Source organism: Asparagus officinalis, chromosome 3 (assembly GCF_001876935.1).
Source record: "Asparagus officinalis chromosome 3, Aspof.V1, whole genome shotgun sequence".
Lineage (NCBI taxonomy): Eukaryota > Viridiplantae > Streptophyta > Magnoliopsida > Asparagales > Asparagaceae > Asparagus > Asparagus officinalis.
Genome location: NC_033796.1, coordinates 46,178,254 through 46,202,499, shown reverse-complemented (window position 1 = coordinate 46,202,499; position 24,246 = coordinate 46,178,254). Strand labels below are relative to the sequence as shown.

Here is a 24,246-nt window from a genome sequence, read left to right as displayed (position 1 = left end):
GGTGTATAAAGATCACAGTTATGAGTGTATATCACAGAAATAGACATGAGCAAATATCACAGGTAAAATTCATGTATCACAAATAATTAATGAGCAAATGTCACAGACAATTTGTTTAAGTCACAAAATTAAAGTAACTATCACAGGAGATATATAAATGTCATAACAAATAGTCAAATTTCACAAATAATAGGGAAGTATCACAGGGCAGATGTAAATATCATAGGCAACATGCATGTATGACAGGAAATTATTAATTGTCACAGAGTATAACTAATTGCCACAGATAATACGTAAGCATCACAGCAAATAAGTAATTATCACATGATTTACGTAAGTGTTACCTCCTCAACTTCAATGACCATGTCTGCTCTGTCATCCTTAACTTCCTCAATTTATTTGCCTTAATCATCTTCTTTCTCTGCCTCATATTTTCTCTCTATCTAAGGCTGCATAAATGTCAAAACAATAAATGAAATTTTTATAGAGAACAAACGAGCACAAGAAACAGGAAATAAGATATTACCTCATCATCCTTTTTTTTCTTTTCCTTGTTTCTGTTCAGCAATTTTTTTCTCAATATCGGCCTTAATGGCCATCATATTAATGTCGCGAGCAACAAATTCTTGCTCATAGGCTTCGTTCAACATTGACAGCTTGTCATAAGTTTCAATCTATATTAGCAATTAAGTTTCAATGAGCAAATGTCACATATAAGAAGGTTACACTTAAAGTTCACATAAACACTACATCTATCATAATAAGTTGGCAAATATCACAGGAAATAACCAATTGGCACAGATAACAATGTATCACAGTCTACATGTAAATGTCACAAAAAATAAATAAAAATCACAGAGTAACACTTATTATCACAGCCAACATATAACAGTCACATACAATAAATAATAATCACATAAAAAACTATTACCACAGTCAAAATGTAAACAATAATCACATAAGAATTAAACTTATCTCACCAATGCAACAGTCGATTGACTCATTTCCTCTTTTTTAACTTTTTTCTTTCTTAAAGAGTTTTTAGAGTCAACTTCCTACTCTCTTTTTGCCTTCATCTTTCTAGGCTCTTGCTTGATCTCCTCATGGACATACCGCGGCATATCTTGCTCCGGTAAGATATGAATTGCGGCTTCTGATTTCTTCATAATCGTTGCAGTCCGTAACGAACCCACTTTCTTACCTTCCTATGTCCAGTTTGTCATTAGTGGCTTAGAATCATTGACTCTGGTTGGCTCATTGATGTTTGTTATCTCATAGTACCATAGCTTCAAAATAGCAATATTCAATCAATGAAGTATCACAAGTTAGATTCAAATGTCACATGTAAAAGACAGATGCCAGAAGTTAGATACAAATGTCACATGTTAACTACAAATATCACAATTAAACAATACATATCAGGGACAAATGTCACATATAGCGCACAAACGTCACATATGAGTATCATATATCACATGTAAAAGACAACAATCACATATAAGGGGAAAATATCACATATTAACTACAAATATCACAATTAAACAATGCATAGCAGGGCAATGCATAGCGGGGACAAATATCACATATGGGGCACAAACGTTACATATTAGTGTGATATATCATATGTAAATAACAATGATCACAGATAAGGTGCAAATGCAACATATTAATTATAAATAACACAGATAACTCACCGATAGTAAGGGAGCGCAGCCGCTAAGATATGTATGCCCCTTTTTAGCTATATTGGCAGCTTTAAAAGAGTCTCACAATTCATTGTAGATGATCGTCGCCCATGTAAAATGATCAACCATATATATTCGAGTCATATACTTGAACATATGCCGCGGTGCATTCATTCTAGCGGTTGGAGTCCTTATCATTGTGAGTTGATAAAGGATTTGAAGCATAACAAAATTAAAAACATCCGATTTTCTTTTTCGACCGAACCAATTTATCCAATAAGGCCTCAAGTTAATCTCGGCCACTCTTGTATTTTTCTTGTTGCTTGTTGCTGAAGTATGTACTCCATATCCTATTCGCGGTATCGCGATTCCCTTTCGGTTTCTCCCCTTCATCCTTGAACCGGATATGTTTTTGCACCCAATTTACATCAAATGTGTAGGCTTGTTTTGTGCCTGTTTGGCTATTCTTAAAAAAAACTTTCCAGTGGCCAAATCTAGATGATCTAGCAGTAGCATGATCATGGCTTTGTCGGATGGAAGTGCTCCAAAACTAATATAGTTTTAAAAATTGGAGGATCCATAAGCCTTCCAATGTTCGGCCCTCATTCGTGGAACAATTTTATCCATGAATTCACAATATACACGAATATTACAACTATTCTGATATTACCCTTACTGTAAAACACAACACAACCGAAGCTAAATCTACTTAGGGTTCTACTATGGATAAATTCACAATGATAAACAAAATAAATGACCAAATATGGATAATTTAGTTTATACTTATAACTCAACCTTTGTTGTTGTTGATTCAGATGACTCAGATGATGCAAATGATGAATTCGTCATCCTGTATTTTCAACAAACTGAGGTGAGGGTTTGGTGAAGAAGAGAGACTTGTCGGAGCCAGCAGACGATGAGCTTGCGGTCGACAGGGGTCCTTGTCCGCCGCAGACGAGCTTGCGGACGACGAGCGGACTAGCGAATGCCAAGATTGGAGCGTCGACGAAGACGATTCGAACTGAAGCTGTAGGGGTTCTCGTCGGCAGCGGTGGAGAAGCGAGATCTTGAGAGGAAGAGGGTTTCGACAATTAGTTGCAGAGAATGGTTACGAAAATCGCGCTCAAAAAGGGGATTTTCGAAGCAGTTTTTTCGATTTTTAAATAGGAATGGTAATTTCGGAATAGCTTTATAGGGTAGTGTGTTTGTACAGCGTTTGGGGCCTAATTACACTCATGTTTCGGTATAAGAGCCGGGGAGCAATAGTTTTTTAACTAGGGAGGAGGATGCAAAGTTTTTAGAGTTCCTCCAAACAATTTTTCCTAATATTAAATTTTTACCTAACTCTTTTATGGAGTAGTAATAATTTAATGTTTGTTCAGAATGTTGTGAAGCAGGCAGCGACGTGAGAAATAAGTAAGTTACATCATAGCATTGATCACATGGACTATTCTACTTCTTTATTTTTTTTTTTTTCCTTTTTTCCTCTTTATTTTATTTTTTAACTTGCACAATTAACTTTACCAGTGAAACGGTACCCGAGAAAAGCAAAGGTCTCCACAAGTGAGAAGCATTTTACTTCCTTTCTTGTAAAACCAGCAGTGTAACATATTCATACATCCTAAAAGCTTATTGCCCTATACAACCAAAAAACCATTAGTAAAATGGTTGAGTTCTTCCCTCTCTACTCGTAGAAGACCTCCTGGTTAATACATTGGGCTCCTGTTCATTTACCCATCTACCTCTAAAATCTCCAGTTAGTTTCCTACACTCACTACTTGAATCATCAGAATACAAAAACTGAGGGCTCTCCCTACCCTCTACCTCTCTCCTTTCCCAACCCAACCTCTCTCCATAACTTAATCCATCACTTTCCCCGGCGAAATTATGCCTCGCTACCAAAGGGGACGACATGAAACCATCAGAATCCTCAGAGAACACTGAAGAATTCATACTGAACCGACCCGAGCCTCCAAAAATGTACTCAGAGAGCTCCTCTGTAGTGCTGCTGGTGGACTCTCGAGTACTGTCGGTGCTGCATGAACCTTCATCTGAGCCACTGAGAAGGGAAGAGTTATCGCTAGAGGAATCTGTTCTTGAGAAGGGAAGTCTACTTCCATTGAAGATATCGGACGGCTGGAAGCTTGACAGGTGGTGGGTGTGCGATCGATAAGGAGGAGGATGATCGTAGCTCCTTTGTTGTGTGATTGATTGTGAGCCTTTGGTTCTCTTGCTCTTTGAAGGGTCATGAGATACAGTGCTTCTGATCAAGCTGGGGGCTCGGGGTGAACACCTGAAAAGGCAGAGACATGTTTGTTCCAACAAAAGTGCAGAATAATGAAATTAACTTCAGGGTCTTTGGATAGTAGAGTTACCTTGAATAAAAGAGTATGTATGCGTTTTTTGTTAAGACACTTGCAAGTTCCACAGGCTTTACCTGGGGAAAAAGCAAAGAAAGAAAATATATCAGAGAAGGTTACAGACAAGGTAATACACTATTACTATCATGGTCACTTTCAGCATTAAAGCATATTCATTGGAATGAATTTCACAGATGAATACAAAAGAATCAAGCTAGCTAGTAAACTCAAATGGCTAAAAACAACTAGAGACTTTTAAAATGATAGTGAGTTAGAGATCCTGATCAAGGCAACTCAACAAGGAGGGACTTCTATAAACAAGGAGTAACTTTAACATCCACAATTGGTAACTATTACACTAATGATTATTCATCTATTTTACACAAAGCAAATTTACGATAACTCATAATACAAGAACAATCACAGCAAATAACTATGTTAAGTCACGTTAGTTGATCCCCAGTAAATCAATCAAAGCTACAGAAAGATTAAATCAAAGATAAATGACCGAGTAATTGATTAATTCAAGGATAAATGACCGTGTAATAGGATATGTTTAAGTCAATAACTACAACAGAGCCAACTCATCTTAAGGTTGCACAAATGACCTGGTGAATGCTGCTGTAAATGTAAGACCAGCCAGAAATGTGCTACTACCACACATTAAAAATTGAAATAGAAAAACTAAACAATAAGGGGGAATATATCAAAGACATAAAACAAGAATAGAGAAGCTTGAGAGATCAATGAATAAGGAGCATACCTTGCTGTCGTCAGTCTTGTACCACTTCCCTTGCGTGCTCTTAACATAACATATATAGTGGCCAGAGAATGCAGCATTCATGATATCCTGGTGAACAACTACAGCATAGAGGCTGTATACTGGGGATTTATCATCTGTCTCGCTCATGTAAGGAGCTAAATCCAGGATCTCAGGAAATCGAACTGCTTTGTTGAGTTTACCAAATTTACCCGACTGTGGAACAGTTTAAGGGTTAAGAAACTAAAAGTGTGAGAATACAACTCAATGTTAATCAGCTTTGCAGGACATAATAATGAAGTTCTTAGTCACCTGAAATCTTTTTAGAGCAATTGTCAGGACATTTGGAGCTTCCAATATGGTCAGCTTCTTTTTTGCTCGCTCATACGACTTGCATCTGGGGAGAGAAAAGGTAAAAGAAGGACAATCATCAAATCGATTACAAAAATACCTAAAAGGCATAAACTAAATTTTATGTGTACAAGTTCCAATGCAAGAGCAAAGAACAATTATAGGACATCAATACAAGAAAGCAAAAATGTGCAAGAGCAAAGAACAATTATAGGACATCAATACAAGGAAGGGTGGGGAAAGGAAGGGTACTTGTCAATTTCACCTTCTCATTTTAGTATAAAATTTCCCCTCATTTCCCTCCTCTACCCTCCCAATAAAACTCCCAAACAAGGTTAAACTCAAATTTCTCTTCCCCTTCCCTTCTCTACCCTCTATCCAAACACAGCATAAGTTGATTGAGGGCTCTATCCATTAACTTTTTTATCTATTGGATTTGCTTAGATTTGCTTTGAGATTCGTGTTGGCATGTAATATTCATCAAGGCTTCTTTGAGATGTGTGCATTGATGTGTATCACATGGCAACACGAATCTCAAAACAAACCTAATGTACAAAAAGTTGGTGGACAAATGATTCTATCTATTAAAGTTTCCAAGAACTTTAATACACATATCCACTTAAATTTTTAATATACACATCCACTTAAGTTCAGAAGAACTTTAATACATACACGCTTAAGTTTTTAATACACATCTACTTAAATTTACAAGGCTTTTCATACACACACTTGAGGAATATGGATATCCATGATACCAATGACCAAATTTGGTCCTTGATACTTGATAGTGATGGGGCCCACTCTCATCCACTCATGCAATAGGTGAGTAATTGAGTGACGACTATTTTTAAGTGGGCAACTTTAAATATGTGGATAGGATGATGTCCTCCAAGAAAACTAGTAGATACTACAAATTTACATTTTTGTGGAAAAAAAATCAACTTCAAGTTGAGTTTACAATCTTGATAGGACAGAGACCGGGAAATGAAACCAAATACCTACCTAAATTATATTTGCTAGCAAAGAATATTCACCATATTTCCAATTTCAAATGCAACAGTGTCCAAAGCATAGTTACTCGTATTACTATTAAACAGCCGGGTAAAAAATCTCAACAATTATGTCTTATCCATTCATACAGACACTCCGCAGGTGTAAAGCTTACATAGGTAATCATATTAGAAATGGCTGTCATGCACCCACACATGCAAGCAGACATGCATGAACATGCACATACACAATATACACAATATACACACCATATGATGCATGCATTTAGGATCATGTAAAAGCTATGTTGCACGGACACAGGTGCAAGTGCGGACATACACACAGGTGCGGTGATACGGGACATGTCAAAATTGTAAAAGTTAGAATACGGGGACATGGTTGCATAAATACATATTAAAATTAATAACCTATATGAGATCGATATTGTTTTTATTCACATATTATGAGAACTAAAATCATTAAACCATTCTTATTTCTCCTTTATTGAGAAGATTGTAAAATGAAAAATCGCTCATTTTTGAACTAGATACCCCTAACAACCCTTGAACATCATACTTACGATGCAGGTATGTGCTAAAAAATGAACTCGTGCCGAGCGCAACAAGTTGCTTAAATTTGTGACGAAGTGTAGAAAATACGTTCAAGAAGTTGTATCATGAGTTTTATAAACTAAAACATGTGTTGTATAATTGAGTCACATCTAAATAAATGTATGTATATATTCCAGAAGTGTCCAAGGAGCATCCAACACGAACAGGGATATGGGAAGTGTCGGACACAGATACAAGAAGTGTCAGAGACGGATACTGAAGTGTTGGAGACGAATACCGGAGTCTAGATAAAGTATCCGGGTAACCTAGCATACATGTGAATGCACATGCATACATGTATATGCATGCATATGTTGACATGTACGCACTCGAGACTTATACATGTATAAATCCGACATGTAAGACACTGAGACGTAAACAGTGAGTTATGGAATTTACAAACAAAAATAGAAAAGTCCTGCCATTTCCAACAGTTCACCAACCAATCAACAAGAAGTCAAAGGATGCGCTAAATAGTACAGGCGATAGAGTGAGAAAGGATAGAAAACAACACCAACCTGTTACAATGGTACTTGTTCTCCCCATCTAGAATTTCCGTAGCTGTAAACCGAGCAAGCGCTTCTTCCAGTGTTCCGATGCCCCCGTGTATTTCCACCGTAAGATCCATCATTTGCTCCTGTCGCTCAGATTTTCCCCGGCACCTTGTGCATTTTATCTGTATGCATCAATCAACTATCAATCACTCAAGTAAATAGAAAAGGACAGAGGAATCTTAATAAAGCAATTTCAAATGATAAAGAAAATGAGATGATGATATATACACTACCCTGGAGCGAAGGTAACCACCAAAAATTAAGTGTACAAGTGTCGTCTCTTCAACTTTTGTTCCAGCTGCCTTAACCCCAGCTTCCTTAAGGCATACTGATTGCATGGTGTCAATAGCATATCTGTTCAAACATATCATAGCCTGAGCAGAAGCCTTCAAGATAATTAAACAATAATTATAAAAATTAAGTCAACCTATATGTTTCCAACAAATCCAATTTAATAATATTGTCAGATCTACAGTTGTGGGAAGTACTCTTCAAGAAGAGATGCATAATGGAGGGAAAAAGCCTCTTTAGGCAAAACCTCCAATCTAACAGTAGCAAACATTAAGGTATCTGCAGGTTGACTAGAGATCTATCTTTTGTTCTTGCAACAACCAGTAAAAAAACACCTACGACCAAGACGTGTTCTGATACTGTCAAGGAACCAGACTCGCTTTTGCTAAAAAAAATTACTATGAAAGATATTACTGTGTAAAAAATAACTCTTGTTTGGCTACATGCAGAGTTGATGCTGTCAAAAATGCTATTTTACCCCAAATATCAAATGTTCATTGAGTATGTCATATAGGTCTCAAGTGTCCAAAGTCTCCAAAAGCATTCCTAGAAGCAATGCTAGTTGGGTAATCTCCATGGAGGAACACTGCTGTTATGTTTAATTCCAGTGCACATTAGCATGTTCACCATCAACTATAGATAAATCATATGCTACGTGTTTTTCACTGTGATAAAATATTCCCTTCGATGCCTAGTTTCTGTAAAAGCACAAAAGATTGCAACTCTATGTGTAGATAGCAATGTCATGTTACTACACACTGATGTGTAAATGGAGTGTCTTGAAGGCAAAGATTATAAACATGTCTAGCACGAGAAATAAATAAATATACCATGACGCTGAGAAATATCAAAAGACCAAGACCATGTCTGAACTTAGACAATATGGAACGAAAAAACCCTATAGAGAATGCGATAGCATGCAACCTCATATCACGCAAATAAGGCCTTCTAAATTATTTGTCTCTTGCGGGTCTCTAAACCTTGATTTCGCTTGGACTTTGATATCCTTTCATTGAGAACATCATTTGATTAGGAACTCTAAATTAAGCCATATATGTTTCCCTGCTTGACCATGTAACTCATGGGGATAATTATATAGATATCAGTAAGAAGTGTCCCCCAAATAAGATAGAGATGCAATTAAAGCCCATGCAACCAAGGAGAAGTGTCCAAAGATGTAGACATGAAAACCCCTAGAAGGGATGAAGATTCTATGATAAACTATTGTAATTGATTTGTTATGTGAGGCATAATTTAAACCAAAGAGCCAAACTAGGAGACATTCTAATACACAGCATTTATCATAAAGTAGCTTATCAATATGTATCATTGTGATGTTTTAGTAATTTACAAATAATAATGTTTGACAGCGAGGGATATGTGAATTGCTAAAGGCGGATCAGTTGGTGAAGGTATTGCGAGGATAGGAACCTGGCTTTATAATGGAAAGTTGGAAGCTCTCTCTTGCTAATGCTTCTGAACTCAAATCTCCTCTGTTAGCCATGGTATTCTACTGTATGGAATAATTTTTCTCAACCTAAACATTGTTTTATCTTGTAGCTTGTGATGCATTAGAGGCTTCTTACTATGGATAAACTTGATAAGATGGGGATTAATGTGGTTAATGTATTCTATCGGCAAAGAGCAGTGTTTTAAAAAACCTATGCCTAGTCCGCCTAGACGTACGCCTAGGCTTAGGCGATAACTAGGCCGCCTAACTAGCGCCTAGCGCCTGGGCGATATCTAAATTGCCCACCTAGATTTTGGGAGTGTTTAGAGGAGCATTATTTGCTTACATGGACTGCATCCTTTATAGACATTGATCGTAATTTTCTGTGTTGCAGCCTCTACATCCTTCAACCTTCTTCAAACTCGTTTAACCTCCAAATATGAATACCTCAACTACCTCCTCCGACCTTCAGCAAAACCTCATCTATCACCACTTGAAGGAAGAAAGAAATTCGTCTAGATACCAGTCCAGCACCTAAGTTTTCTATAACATTGACGTTTACTATCAATTATTACAATTAAAAATTAAAAAAGAACACCTCCTAGGCTCTAGCCGTCGGGTCCAATGTCTAGGCCTCCTAGCGCTTTTTATAACCTTATTAGTTATTATTTTGGCTATTTAATATTTAAGTCAGTGTTGTAAAAAGCGGCAGATAGCGGGGCTATAGCGGCGCCTTTCGCGGTCGCGGCCCCTCAGCGCTACGCGGAGGGGTGTTGCGGTCGAATTAAGCGAGGGAAACCGCTTTGTGTTCGTAAAGCGCGTAAAAGCGCTCAAAAGCGGGAAAAAAAGCGGGAAAAGCGGGAAAAAGCGAAAAAATCCGCTAAACCCGCTAACCCGCTAAACTCATTTTCTGATTTTTTCGCGCTGAACCCGACCCGAACCCAAACCCGATTTGTTAAAAGCAGATAAAACACGATTTTTTCTCTCCCACTCCCGAACCCTAGCCGCCTGCGAATCTTCTCCGTTCCAACGACGATTTTTTCTCCCACGACGACTTTGTCTTCCTCAGAGCTCCACAGCAACGCAACTCTAATTCCTCAGAGCTCCTTCACCCGTTCCAGCGTTCCAGCGACTTCCGCTCTCCGAGTCCAGCCAGCGTTTCCAGCAACGCAACCCTTTTTTCCGTTCTAGTGTTTCCAGCGACTTCCGAAATCCGAGTCCAGCCAGCGACTTCCGCTCCCAGCGACGAGACGACTTCCGAACTCCGAGTCTCCAACAAGTTTCCCTCAAGTCTCCAACAGCTCAAGCTCCCAGCGTCATCTCCATCTCTGTTATCTATCATGACCTTATCTTGCTTTGCTCATTTAGTCATTTAGTCATTTAGTCATTAATCTATACTTGAATATTTTATTTTTTAGGTCAACTTTCTAGTAGTTAATATAGTGATGATATTACTAACTTACTAATCATGCTTTTTTTGTTGAGTATTTTCATATTAGAGACTTGAAAGTAGAAGAAATAGGACAAATAACGGTCTTTTGGATAAACAAGTACATTTTTTCATTCTTTAATCTTTATAATTATAGTACTTCCGAGTCTCCAACAAGTTTCCCTCAAGTCTCCAACAGCTCAAGCTCCCAGCGTCATCTCCATCTCTGTTGGCTAGATCTGCAACAGAGGAAAAGGTAAAATAGCTTCCTTGTCTTCTCTTTCATTTTAAACCTTCTCAATGTTCTCATAGCTTTCCTGTCTTCATTTTCATTTTAATTGTTGGCTTGTTGCTATATGAGACACTTTCTAGAAAGAAGAGGTTTCATTTTCTGATTTTTCTCTTCTGAATTTGCTCGGATGTCACAGACAAAGTGTGTTATAATTTTTCTGATTAGTTGGCGATAAGCTTGTTCTGTCTGTTTTCTTGATGGGAAGAGGAAGTTTGTCTGTTTAGAATATAAATAAGTTCTTAGCTATCTAGTATTTCACCTAAACAGTTATGAGCATGTAAATCCATTTAATTTAATTTGAAGTGGGTCAAGGCTTTTGATTTGTGTTAGGCTGTTAATTCTTGCTGAAGTGCATAATTTGTCTGTGATGGGCATGTTGTATTCTTTCCCTTGCTATAAAGCAAATATAGATATAGATTATAAGCCTTCATGCATTAGAAGTTACTAATCATGCTTTTTTGTTGAGTATTTTCATATTAGAGACTTGAAAGTTGAAGAAATGGGACAAATAACAGTCTTTTGGATAAACAGGTACATTTTTTCATTCTTTAATCTTTATAATTATAGTACTTTGTTAATATTATGTAATTATTACACATCTATTTCATGTTTAGGCATTAAGTATGCATTTATAGAATTTTTAGATTTTTTATGAATTTTCTTATTATTTAGGATATTTAAATATATTTAAATTTGTCCGCTATTTGACTGTGCGCTATTTGCCGCTATTTCGCCGCAATAGCGCGCAATAGCCTTAGCGGTACCTCGCCGCGACGCGCCGCGATCCGCTATCAATAACCTTGATTTCAGTATGTATGGTTTATTGTGGATCTAAGATTGTTGTTTTTTCTTTTTCTTTTTTTACAAATTTATATGAATTTAATACATATTTTTATTAATTATTATAATTAAATAATTTTAAAAATACCGAAATGCCTAGGCGCCGCCTAGACATACGCCTTGGCATCTAGGCGCTAGGCGCTAGTTCAAACGCCTAGTCCGCCTAGTGCCTTCTGTAACATTGGCAAAGAGCGAGAAACTATTTTAGACTTGTTTTCTTATTGCTCTTACTTTGGAGATGTTTGGAATTCAGTTATCGATTGGATGAATTTCAAGAGGAAAAGTTGTGACTGGATTCATGTTCTTGAATGGTTTTGTTACTGCTTGAAGGGAAACTCCTTAAAGCATTCGGCAAGAGGAGCAGCTCTAGTTCATACAGTTTACTTTCTTTGGCATGAAAGGAACCAAGGCTTCATGGTGGTGCTAAGAAAAAGTCTGCAGTTGTAGTATAGCTGATTAAGGTTGGTGTACTTACAAGTATGGTCAACTCTCCAATTCCATCTAAATTTTCTGGTTAGATGGCATCACTGTAAAACTACATGTTGGTGTCCCTCACTATTTGTAAATATTTAGATTTTTGAAGTGTAGGGCACTATCTGTAATCCTGGGGATGCCTAGGAATTTGTTTGTACATATTAATGCTTGATGCTAATGGAAATTTACTTAATTTACCAAAAAAAGATAACTTCTCAGTACTATGAGAATTTCTCCAATTGATGCTTAAACAAGTTAAACATGAAAAGCAGTTAGACTTCACAACAGTTTAACATTAGTTAGTCAAGAAAATCAGACTTCACTAATTTCATAGCTGCACAATTGATCATTAGTTCCTTCATAAGGAACACATTATGAATAACTTAAACAAATCTGCGACTAGATCATCAGATATTGGTCACTGAAGGATTACAAACCAATCCATGTTAGAGACATGAAACGAAGATAGACATCACGAAAGACAAATCCACTTCCATTTGCAAAAAAAAGCAGAGTGCAATATTTGTTAGTCAAGAAAACCAGATATGACTTATGAATAATTCCAGATCTGCACGATCGATCATTAATTTCTTGAACAGAAACTACTTATGAATGACTTAAACAAGTCTGCAACCAAATTAGCTCAGACACTCTTCACTCATTTGATTTCAACCCGATAATGCATAAGAGGCAATGAGTAACACAGGAGCTATCAACTCACCTTAAGAATTCATGGGCATCTTCTTCTTTTCCATGGCCAAGATTACTTCCAATGTTGTCTATGTGAGAAAGTATCCCAATAGGGGAAAGAGGAGACTGTCCTTTTTTTGCTTTCACAAGAAGGCTTGCAAACTCGCATGTGAAACACCAGTCTCTCCTGGGACCTATAAAGTAACAGGACATGAAAGAGAACATGTAAATAAACTCTTCATCAAACATTTAAACTAATACAGGTCCAGGAGAGAGGGAAACATACATATGTCGGCATGCAATCCCTTAAGAAGATATGAAGTTAGTGGACGAGTGAATGCCAAGCACTGAAGCACAGCATTTGCATAACAGCTGCAACAATTAGTCAAGGCAAATTAGAACTATGCAACAATTAGTAAAGGCAAATTAGAAGAAAAGGAAATCATCACAAATTCGATAAACAGATGCTAGCAACATACAGAATTTGCTTATGACCCAAATTTAGAATGATATTCAGCTTCAACATTTCAGAACAAAATGCAGTAACAGAGTTCTAAGAGCTAAAAGAATTGCCATACAAATAAGAAATTGCATGTGCTGGTGACAATCATAATTTTGCATTAAACAAGAAATAACCATGTTCCACAGGATGTATCAGAAGAACAGATGAAACCTTTTCTCATCAAGTTAACAATTAGCACTGGGTATCCAGATCAGAATCATATTAACAACAGCAAAATAGAACGATTGAGCCTAATTGTTTGTACCTAGAAAGCCAGAACTATCCAGATCTGGAACTATATCTAGAAACTATACGAATGCAAGAAAATAGAAAATTTCAGAATTCTAAGAAAATAGAAAAATGTGAGGCTAACTACTTATACCCATCTAAGGAACTATCCTCAATCTGGAACTATATCTAAAATCAAAATAATACAAAAGGATGCAAAAAGAAACTGAAGAATTATTGATGCGCCAAATGGTTCTTAAAAAGGTTGACCATAGAATTATATTTATTCCTAGAATATGGTTTCTAGCACAAATGACACCAGACTTGATGCTAATTATTACTGCTACTGTCAGACAGTCTTGAGTGAAATTTGAACTCAATGATACAGGGAAACGAGCAAAGAATGCTTATTTCAGGGTGAATCCAGTAAAACAAAAGTATCATGGTGAAGGAAAATTCAGAAAGCACTTAGAAATATCATGCTATCAAACAATTATGTTTGAATAATCAGGACATGCATATGATCACTCTAGAATGTTTTAGCAAACTGTTACCTGTTGCCACAGTTTGTAAGGCCACAAGGGCGTATTTCCACTTTGTCATTGTAAAGTTTCACGAAGAGATCATATGGAAAAAGCATCTGGTAGACAAGAACGATATGTTACTAACAAAACAAAAGCAAAGGATCAATAAACTACACCTAGTTACCATTTCCGGTTAAAGAAAAAGAACAAGTAAATATTAAATAACACCTTGTACTTTCGAGATATATCACTCCTAGCTCCTGATGAATGCTTTGAAAGGTTTGAAGATTTGAATTGCTGAACCACTCTCCTCACTGATGTTTTTATGTCACTGATACCATTTGGAACAAAGACAGTAGCCTCAACTGGCTTCACAGCAAGTGCAGGTGCACATTCATTCTTTGCTTTTATAACACGTGAAACAGCATGCTTTGCACCATCTGAAGATTCATGATCCACATAAGAGGAAGAAGCTGGAGTCCTCAAGTTTTTAGACTTCAATAACCATACATCAGTGCTCTTCCCATCAGCAATAGAGCTTGACTTGTCTGTTACCGAAGCTGCTGAGCACCTATGTCCAGGTTGAGCAATACCTTCTGGTGGAGTAATTCTGCAAGAAGAATCTTCACCTTCAGATCTTTTTTCGGATGGTAGCGATTTAGATACAGTCCCACAAGAAGATGGGGCAACAGTCTGAACATGATCATCCTTAGTGTCAACAGAACCTTCAGGATGCCTGGTTTTCGTATGATTACCCGAGCCTATAGAGCTTGAACCAAGACTGCCTGAAGTACATTCACCATCACATGTTTTGCTACTGTGTACCTTCTGCTCAATATTACTTGTACAGGATAAATTATTCATAGGCACACCTGCATTGGCAGGTGGATCTCTTTTAGGGCTTGCCTTAAAAGTATGAATTTCTGTTATGTGGCCTTCAGGCAAAACCTCATTGCAGGAACGCTTCTGCATTTTCCCAGAATGGAGAACAGGAGGTACATCATTGACAGAAGAATCATCTGATGTCTCGAAAAGCCCAGAAAATGTAGAGCAACTAGATGATGACGATGATGATGTGTCTGCAAAAGATTCTGAGTTGCTCTCTGTTTCAGGTACATCAATAAATGACTTAACCTCAATATGATCCTCATTACAGACAACTGGAGGTGAGTGGGATGCAGGTGATGGTCTTGCAGAGGACGCCTTAGGTTGTTTGGGCTGAGTCTTTGTTCCAATGTCCGCAATATTCTCTGACAGATCAGATTGATTAGTCTGTAAACATTTAAAATTGGAAACACTTTCCCCACCATTGTTGTGGCCATCAATATTGGGAGGATGACATTCATCCTTGTGGCCCTGTCTCCAATGAATAATCTGGCATTTACCTGAGCTGCATAATTAGATGAAGAGAAAGTAAACATTATGATCTTCAATAAATGTTTGAGAATATCTTATATCCACCAATTAACTTCTCAATTACATTATCATACTCCTGTAACTCAACCCAATATTATCTTACATGTCAAAAACATGCACGAATATCACTCTAAGACCATGGTCTTACATCAATAAACATTTAGGTATCAAGAAGAAAAAGCACACAAAGGATATGTGTAAAAATTATGGAAATTTTTACATGTTTATGTGCTAATTAGCCATTTATTTTGGATTATAATAATATATCATTGCTGAAACGCCAGTTAATTGCCTGCTCCAACTGAAGGAGGTAAAACCTTAAAAGCCAGTAGTTGACAATATATGCTACGCTTCAAATTCTAATAAAATATTGGTTAAAAATGCAACCTTCTTGTTCAATTGGTGCCTAGTATTTTGTGCTAATCTGAACTAAAACTACAAATTGTAAAAAGTCTTAAGAGACTTTTTTCCTTGAGTAAATACCCATTTTTTTTATATGTGCCTGGGATAAATACATATCAAATTACCGGGCTAAATTCTGTAATTGAAATGGAACCTTACACCATGCAAAATCACCCACACAATGAACAGAATAATCTTTTATTCATTCTAATTTCTTCACTATATTTCCACCTGATATGGACAGTCTATGTTGAAGAAAATCCTCAGATCCGCTAGAATGCCTTGATGTTTAACTTTTTCTCAAAATATGGTGACCTTGACATTTCTTCTATCCTTTCATTGCCACCCCCTAACAAATACTAAAAATGAAAAATCTTAGATAAAATATGAATAACAGAAAAATAAACAAATGTCACTGGACACATTGGTGAATCAGCTGTAAGTCTTGTTAGATTTTACATTATGGTTTCAGTATTTTGCCTTCCTCACGCTTCAACCTTGAATATTTATCATTTAATACCCCCTTTAGAAAGAAACATCCACCCCTGCAGCAAACCTGTCCACATTTCTGGCCCCTTACAGTGACTTTCCACTTAGATTTCATATAAATACAGAAGCTGGATTTTAATACAGATTTCACACAAGTACAGAAGCTGAACCTTAATATAAATTTCTGCGAAAAATGATTATTTTATTAAAGTTGATTTGTACATTATTTTATGCCTTACAAGCACAATATCAACATATTTAGTTTCCAAATATAACTTCAAAAACAAAAACATGTTCAGGTTTTGAGAGGATTTAGATTCCAGACAAACGTATAAACAAAATAACATAGAATTTATTTACAGTCACAGAAAAAACATGTTATGTGCTCATATATCTAGTAGTTTGGAGATATGTAATAACCCAGCACCTTGATGTGTGTCACAAATAGAAAATTTGTGTCATTTATGAGAGGATAGAGATCATAAGGACCCAAAAATCATTTGTAGATGTAGACAAGGAATAAATTTAAGTAACTTTCATTTCACTAAGGGGTCGTTTGGTTGTAAGAGATTCACAACACAGTTTCAAAACCCACCAATCATGGTATTCTGTGTAGTTATGCTGTTAGGACTAGTGCAATTTCAAAGAACCTATAATTGCGCATTGTCACCAAAACGGCTGTAAGTGATGCTACCATTAGACTTTCTGCAACATAACTTACAACCAATCACATGTTTTTTATATTTAAGAGTAATGCAAACCTCCCCTTGACCCTTGCAATAACAGAAGATCATTCACATGATCACATCAAATATGAACTGCCGCTAAACCAACTAGTACAGATTTATTTGTAGCGACATTACTTGCAACTAAAATAAAAGTGGTGATACTTGTAAAACTATAATTTACAGCTCGGGATCTCAATATGGTTGGATTAAACATAACTTGTGTAAACCCAATCCTATAGATTAGGGTTTGGGAAGATTCTAGAATCTGACTGAACCCAATAAGTACTATAAACTATCCCCACAGGATCCCTAACAATCCAGCAATCATTATGTGACATTTGTACATAATACATGCATATGTGTGTATAATAGACTGCTAATAACAAAATAGTTGGAGACTTGTCAGAAAATGTGTTTAGCATTCTCATTCCTGATGCCAATTTACTGAAATAAATCTTGAAATATTAAATATCAAAGCCTCTAGCAGCTCTAGATTATCTTAAAATCATAACAACTACAATTTCTTTTTCTTTTTTCGCCTGAGGATTTAGAAATGAATGCAACACTATATCCTAATATCAAATGCAACAACATCATTTAGCAAAGTATGCAAAGTGTGCTAGGCATTGTAAAAGGCCCTTGTGACTGTATATATGCAGAGTCAGTGTCTGTAAAGCCTTGATTCCCATATTGGTTATCTAAATGAAGTTCTGTCTCCATTCAACTTTACTAAGAGAACCTCTGTTGAATTACTAATTATCACAACAACAGAATCTTTATTAGCTTCACCAAATTTCTTGATTTATACCCCATCTCTAAGAAGCTTATTTAACTTATGTTCTACAGTACCTAAATGGTGCATTCAATTATCTTTCTTGCATGTTGAAACTATCTCAAACTAGAATCTCACTTCATCATTAATTATGGATAATGCCAATTATTTGTCGACATAATAATTCTTGTCCTGCCTTAATTTAACTTATATCTCATTTCTTCAAAACATTTCAAGTTACAAAGTTATAATCTTGAAACATTACGTATTTATGAAACTTTCACTCATGTTCATGATATGTTAACAATTAAATAGTGATGTAGAAACATTCCTCAAGTACAATCCTCTTGTTTTACTAAACCAACAAAATTCCCTGATCTTATTATTTTTTATGAATAATTGAATCTTAGGAGACAAAAGAAATCATGATTAAGAATTTACCGGCAAGTGATATTAGTTACTCTCTCATGATCATATTTGTAGTTGATATAGTTCTAGCATTACGACAAACCAAATCAAATATATAGCGGCTTTAGGTGCTCTAGCCAGAGAGCCAGAGCAAATTCCATTTTGGCTATGTTTTTTCCATTACAATGTTCTTATGCGCGTGAATACCCCCGTTAGCGGATTTATAGAAGACTTTAATATTATCACCACTTTGGGTTCTAGGGCTTACTTCCTATCCCAAGTGGGAACAGTGACTAGCATTATAGGTCGTTGGGCGGCCGGAAGATTACTATGAGTAAGCAAGTTCACTATTGACGTTCATCTCCCAACATTATCGTGATATAAACCGCTTAATGCAATGGGCCTTATGAGAATTGACTTGACAGTGGTCGAGTATTGATTCAAGAAAGAGCCTTAATATCGTTAAGTGAGCTTGGACAAGTTTCTTAAAATTTGGGCTCTGTTGGTCCTCAACTCCTTGGAAGGCAGAGTAACAATTGGTTGGTTAAAAAAGATGGGAGACCATAATGATCTAACCTTTGTCAGCTGCAGTACTATGAGCAATCCTAGATGTGATTATTGACACTCAAATTTGCAACCAGCCCTAAATTCAACGAGGCAAATCATATCATGATACAAAAGGGACAACGTCTTGGATCTTGAAACCTAAGTACATTGACTTAACAAATCCACAAAGAGATTACAGATGTTCATACTTGATTGTTAATGTAAGGTATGAATTACACTGTGAGGTATAAATTACACTGTACCCTTATTGCACTAAAAAATAGCCACCAAATTCTTACTTGCACCCATAAACTACTTTTAATTACAGGAATTAGGGAACTTCAGTAAATCGTTCATTAGGCAAACTGTCAAACCCTAATTCTACCAACTGCTCCAAACTTCCACAAAAATCATGGATTGTTAATGTCAAGTATGAGTTATACAGTAATCTTAGAGGTTTAGTAAGTAGCCCATCAAATTCCTAGTTTGTGCCAAGTAAACTCACTTCGTACAATTCCACGAATTGGGAAATTCCCATCAAATTCCTAGTTTGTGCCAAGTAAACTCACTTCGTACAATTCCACGAATTGGGAAATTAGGGAAATTGTTCATTTTATCAAACCAATTGTCAAAACTCACTTCGTACAATTCCACGAATTGGGAAATTAGGGAAATTGTTCATTTTATCAAACCAATTGTCGAGCCCTATTCTTTCTCTTTTGTATTCTATAAATTGCCCTAAGAAAGCCACATAAATCCCCGAATCAAACCCTAACACCAAAAACAATATAAACTAATCATATCAACAAAAATCCTACCCAAAATCAGAAAACCAAGAAACCAACATACCAGTATCTGACAGCCTTGCATCTCGAGCACCTCGTCGTTGTGTGCCGATAGCACACAGCACACTGTGGCGGCAGAACCTGAGCTGGAGACGGTGGCATCGCCCAATCCCCAACCCTAATTTCTCTGCCGGCATCAGCTCCTTCGTCATCAACCTCCGGAGATGGCGCGAATGGAGGCACCATGTAAGCAAGGGCGGCGGCCGTCGGCCTCGGCCCTGGCCGCCTCCTCGGCTGCCAGCCCAGCCAGCCTCCTGACCTCCTCCCTCCTCGCCAACGCCATCCTCCATTTCCTTCGACCCAAGAACGCAGATCACGGCGGCCAACGACGACGGCGACCGCTACAAACCCTAGATCCGCCCCTCCGGGCATCTATACTCACTCCTCCACGTCAGCATAGACCCTCCACGTCAGCATCCTCCGTCGCGAGCGAGATCGTAAGGAATCGCAGAGCCCTCTCTTGGCTTCTTACCTCAAAAACAAGAGAATAATCGCTTGAACACGAAAGAGAAAAAGAGAGAATTTTTCCTAAGGAAGTTTGGATTTCCGAGTAGAAAAGGATTTGCGGTATGCTGTTCCTTCGGTGCTCCTGTACTAACCGATGTCTTGCATAGGACAAGGGGAAAATGCCGCTTTTTTACGCTGCTCCTCTGAGGACAACTTAACGAATGACGTACGTCCGCGGGCTCCACCGTTGGCGCCGTCTCAGACCGTCAACACCTACCGTCAAAATGGACGGTGCTGATGATGGGTGCCTTTTCCCATCTTATTTTAACCTTTGATCAAATCTGGCTGATGTCAGCTCCCATTCAGATTTCCGCATAGAAAGTTCTGTATTAAATGCAATAGCAATATCTTATATAAATGCTGCGTAAAAGAATCTTACATAAATGTTTTAAACATTTGTAGAATATCACGTTTATAAGTTTAGGGATTGTTTTTTATGCATTTTCACATAATTAACTTACATAAAAATAACTCATCTAGTGTATTTTTATTGTTTAGAAACTAAACTAATATGTGATACAAGTAGATGGTGATCCCAAAATATCAAATTTGTACAAACATGTATCCTAGGTGTATTCAGTGAGCATGGAACAACTTTTGCGGATGTTGAAGTACATTTAATAAAGTAGTCTGATAACAACTTATGAGGTTGTAATCACGAAGAAGATGAGACACATGAAAAATATGTGATAAAACAATAAAATCTAAAATCACAGCTGTAATAAGAGAATTGTAACAATTTTCTTATTCCGCTCTGTAAAAAGTGAAAAGTGCACTTAAATCCTGCCCTTATAACACATGTTAGCGAAATAATGAAATATTTTAGGTTTTTATTGCAGTTAAAATAAGATTTCATGATGTTGTCAAAAATAATAACCACAAAAGGTTAAAAAACAATCTTTGTCGAAAGAGAAAAATATGCACTAATGAAAGTCTAATATTGTTCCTTTCTTGCATCAAGAGATCAATTTAAGCATTATAGAAGCAACACAGACAATACTCACTATAGTTATATTTTTCCATGTTTGTGCAGATTTGAGCACACGGTATTGGTCTTGTTTGCTTAGTCTCTCAGTGAGAAAATTTTATTTTGTGTGTTCTAGATTGTCCAACTTGATTAGTCGATTATTCGGGTTCACAACTAATAGGTAACATGAATATTTATTTGGGCTTTCCCGGAAAATCGAAAAATCTCTTCACCAATTCAAAAAAATATAAATATAAATTTTTATTAAAGAAAGGAAATAAATTAATAGTTATGTATTATTATAATCAACTTCAAATAAGATGTGCTCTAAATTTACAATTGTTTTTGTTACTTCCGAGCTTTGTAGCATCTCATATCTATAGTAATCATTTCTTATAATTAAACCTTTAAATTAGTTTCAAGATTAATTTTAGTTCTAACACGTACATTTCTATAGAGCATAATGGAAAACATGATGGTAATTTTGATGCCTCTAAATTAGTTTCAGGAGTTAGTTCTAACACGTATAGAGCATACAATATTATGCATAGAAGTTATACATAATCTCATATATATATATATATATATATATATAGAGAGAGAGAGAGAGAGAGAGAATAATGGGTATCCTTGTCATAGGAGGGGATTTCCTCCTTGAAAATGATGTGGCACAATTCCACCATATGATATTCTCTCTCCTACTTTATTCATATGGTGAGGATTGTGGCCACATATTTTCAATGAGGAAATCCCCTCCTTGACATATGACACCCATTAACCTAATATATATTATATATATATATATATATATATATAATATATATATAATATATATATATATATATATATATATATATATATATATATAGAGAGAGAGAGAGAAAAACTTATATCAACTTAAGTGGACCATCCACCAAAGTTTTCTAATATATTGATGAAAAATCTCTTCATATGATGCACAGATCTCTAGGTATCATCAATGGATAGAAACTTTTGGTGGATGGTCTACTTAAGTTGGACATAAGTTTCTCTCTCTCTCTCTCTCTCTCTCTCTATATATAATAATATTATATATATTCAATTGTTTGTTTGTAGTTATGAAAATAATGTAAAGTGATTTCATATGCTAATGTGGCTTGTAAAGTGATTTCATAAAAAAACATGATTTTAGAAGAAAGTTGACATTGAAGTCAGAAAAAAAAATAAAAAATAATTCCAACCAATATGATCATTTGAGTAGGGACCATTTTTTACACTTTCCAAACAAATAATTAAAGTTATATTTACAAACCAAACAATCAATTTATGATTCCAATGGAATAAAAAACAAACAAAGAAAAATATAAAAGTGAAATTGATGAGGTGGACAACAACTTTCCAAGTTGTGTCGTAAATACTCAACTTTACCAACAACAACCAAATAGCCCCTAAAAGAGAATTTAAACAATGTAAAGTGATGAAAGCTGATATTGGGACCCACTTTTTTACATTTTTCATCCTTTTACATGGTAAAAACATATAACCAAACAGCCCCTAATGGGTATCCTTGACAAGAAGGGGGGTTCTCTCATTGACAATGATGTGGCACAATCCCCACCATGTGAAGTTCTCTCTCCTACTTTATTCTCTCTCCTTCACATGGTGAAGATTGTGCCACATCATTATCAATGAGAAAAATCACGTAGTGGGGATTGTAGAGAGAATTTCGCATGATGAGGATTGTGATACATCATTGTCAAGGAGGGAAATTCTCTCCTTGTCAAGGATACTCATTAATCTCTCTCTCTCTCTCTCTCTCTCTATATATATATATATATATATATATATGGAGAGGTTCTAATAAAAACCTCCTTAGCCTAAAAACTAAAAACCAATATCATCCATTGGATCTAGATGAATCCAATGGCTAGGAGTCAGTCAAACAGTCAACAGAATATGCATTAATTGCATGCATTAATTACCTCAACGAACACAAATCTGGATTCACTACAGTGAATCTGGATTCACTGCAGTAAAAAACGTGTTCGTTGAGGTAATGTACTGCAGTGAATCTGGATTCACTGCAGTGAAGGACGTGTTCGTTGAGGTAATGAATCTGGGTTCACTGTAGTGAATCTGGATTCACTGCGTTGATATAATTAATGCATGTGTTTAATGCGGTAATTAATGCATGTGTCTGTTGACTGTTTGACTAAATCTTAGTCATTGGATGAAGGAGGTTTTTAGTTTTTAGGCTAATGAGGTTTGTCACTCCCCGCTTCCCAAAATACAAGGGAATCGGGACGCGAGCAAGCCCGCGACGTATTAGACTGAGAAGAGATAAGTGCTAGACCCCGTCTTCTCAATCTAATACGCTAAGCGTCTGGAAATAAAACAATACGAAGTCACAGGTCCCCGATCACAATAGCAAGAATATAAAGACAACTCAGAATATGAAATAACATATCATCGAAAGTAGATCATCCGAGACATAAAATACGGGTCAACATGCCCTTATACAAGACTATCTGAATGAAATACTGGAAAGTATAATATACATCGATCATCAGAAGTAGAAAGAACTACAAAAGTAAACTAAGATCATTGATAGCTAGAGGGAATGACTAAACTTCGGCTTCTTCTTCTGCTTCATCTACAATGCAATCCTGCTGAGAATCTTCTGGCTCCTGATGATCTCCCAACTGAACATGTTCTTCTCCTAAGTCTGACGTACACCAGAGAAAACAGGTGTACGTCAGCGCACATAACGTACGGCAAGATCCCACAAAAAATAGATAACGAACGCGAAATCCAATGGCAAAAAACCATACGATAACGAAAACAACAAAAGGAACGTACAATTGAAATCGAGCCACAAATCAACATGAAACACTACTTAAAGTCATGATACATTAAGATCAGAATCGATCAGGTAACGAAGATCAATGTAGCTAGCGATCAGATTACATCCAAAAAACAAGGTCATACACTAGATAAAATTAATACTTAAAAATCTACAACTCGAGACGTAGTACGTCGAGCGAAATAATCCAAACAAGAAAACCCTCATGTATATACCATATGTCTCGAATTGTAAATAATTAAATATTAATTCCGATCTATGTATGAAAAGAACAACACTGGTCTACATCTCAA

The 24,246-nt window shown here is 36.4% G+C and overlaps 1 protein-coding gene and 1 long non-coding RNA gene across 2 annotated transcripts; one reads left to right on the top strand and one right to left on the bottom strand.

Moving 5' to 3' along the window:
- LOC109834009 (ubiquitin carboxyl-terminal hydrolase 17-like) lies at nucleotides 3,230-20,170 on the bottom strand. The gene is made up of 11 exons (XM_020401895.1): nucleotides 19,642-20,170; nucleotides 14,260-15,421; nucleotides 14,062-14,147; nucleotides 13,064-13,149; nucleotides 12,809-12,971; nucleotides 7,545-7,665; nucleotides 7,276-7,433; nucleotides 5,118-5,202; nucleotides 4,809-5,021; nucleotides 4,061-4,122; nucleotides 3,230-3,978 (listed from the first exon to the last, which is right to left on the bottom strand). The coding sequence occupies exons 1-11, from the start codon at nucleotides 20,007-20,009 to the stop codon at nucleotides 3,342-3,344; spliced, it is 3,141 nt and encodes a 1,046-aa protein (XP_020257484.1). The 5' UTR covers nucleotides 20,010-20,170; the 3' UTR covers nucleotides 3,230-3,341.
- LOC109834015 lies at nucleotides 10,649-11,776 on the top strand. Its single transcript, XR_002245425.1, has 3 exons — nucleotides 10,649-10,737; nucleotides 11,254-11,304; nucleotides 11,516-11,776. It is a non-coding gene; the product is annotated as an uncharacterized LOC109834015 (long non-coding RNA).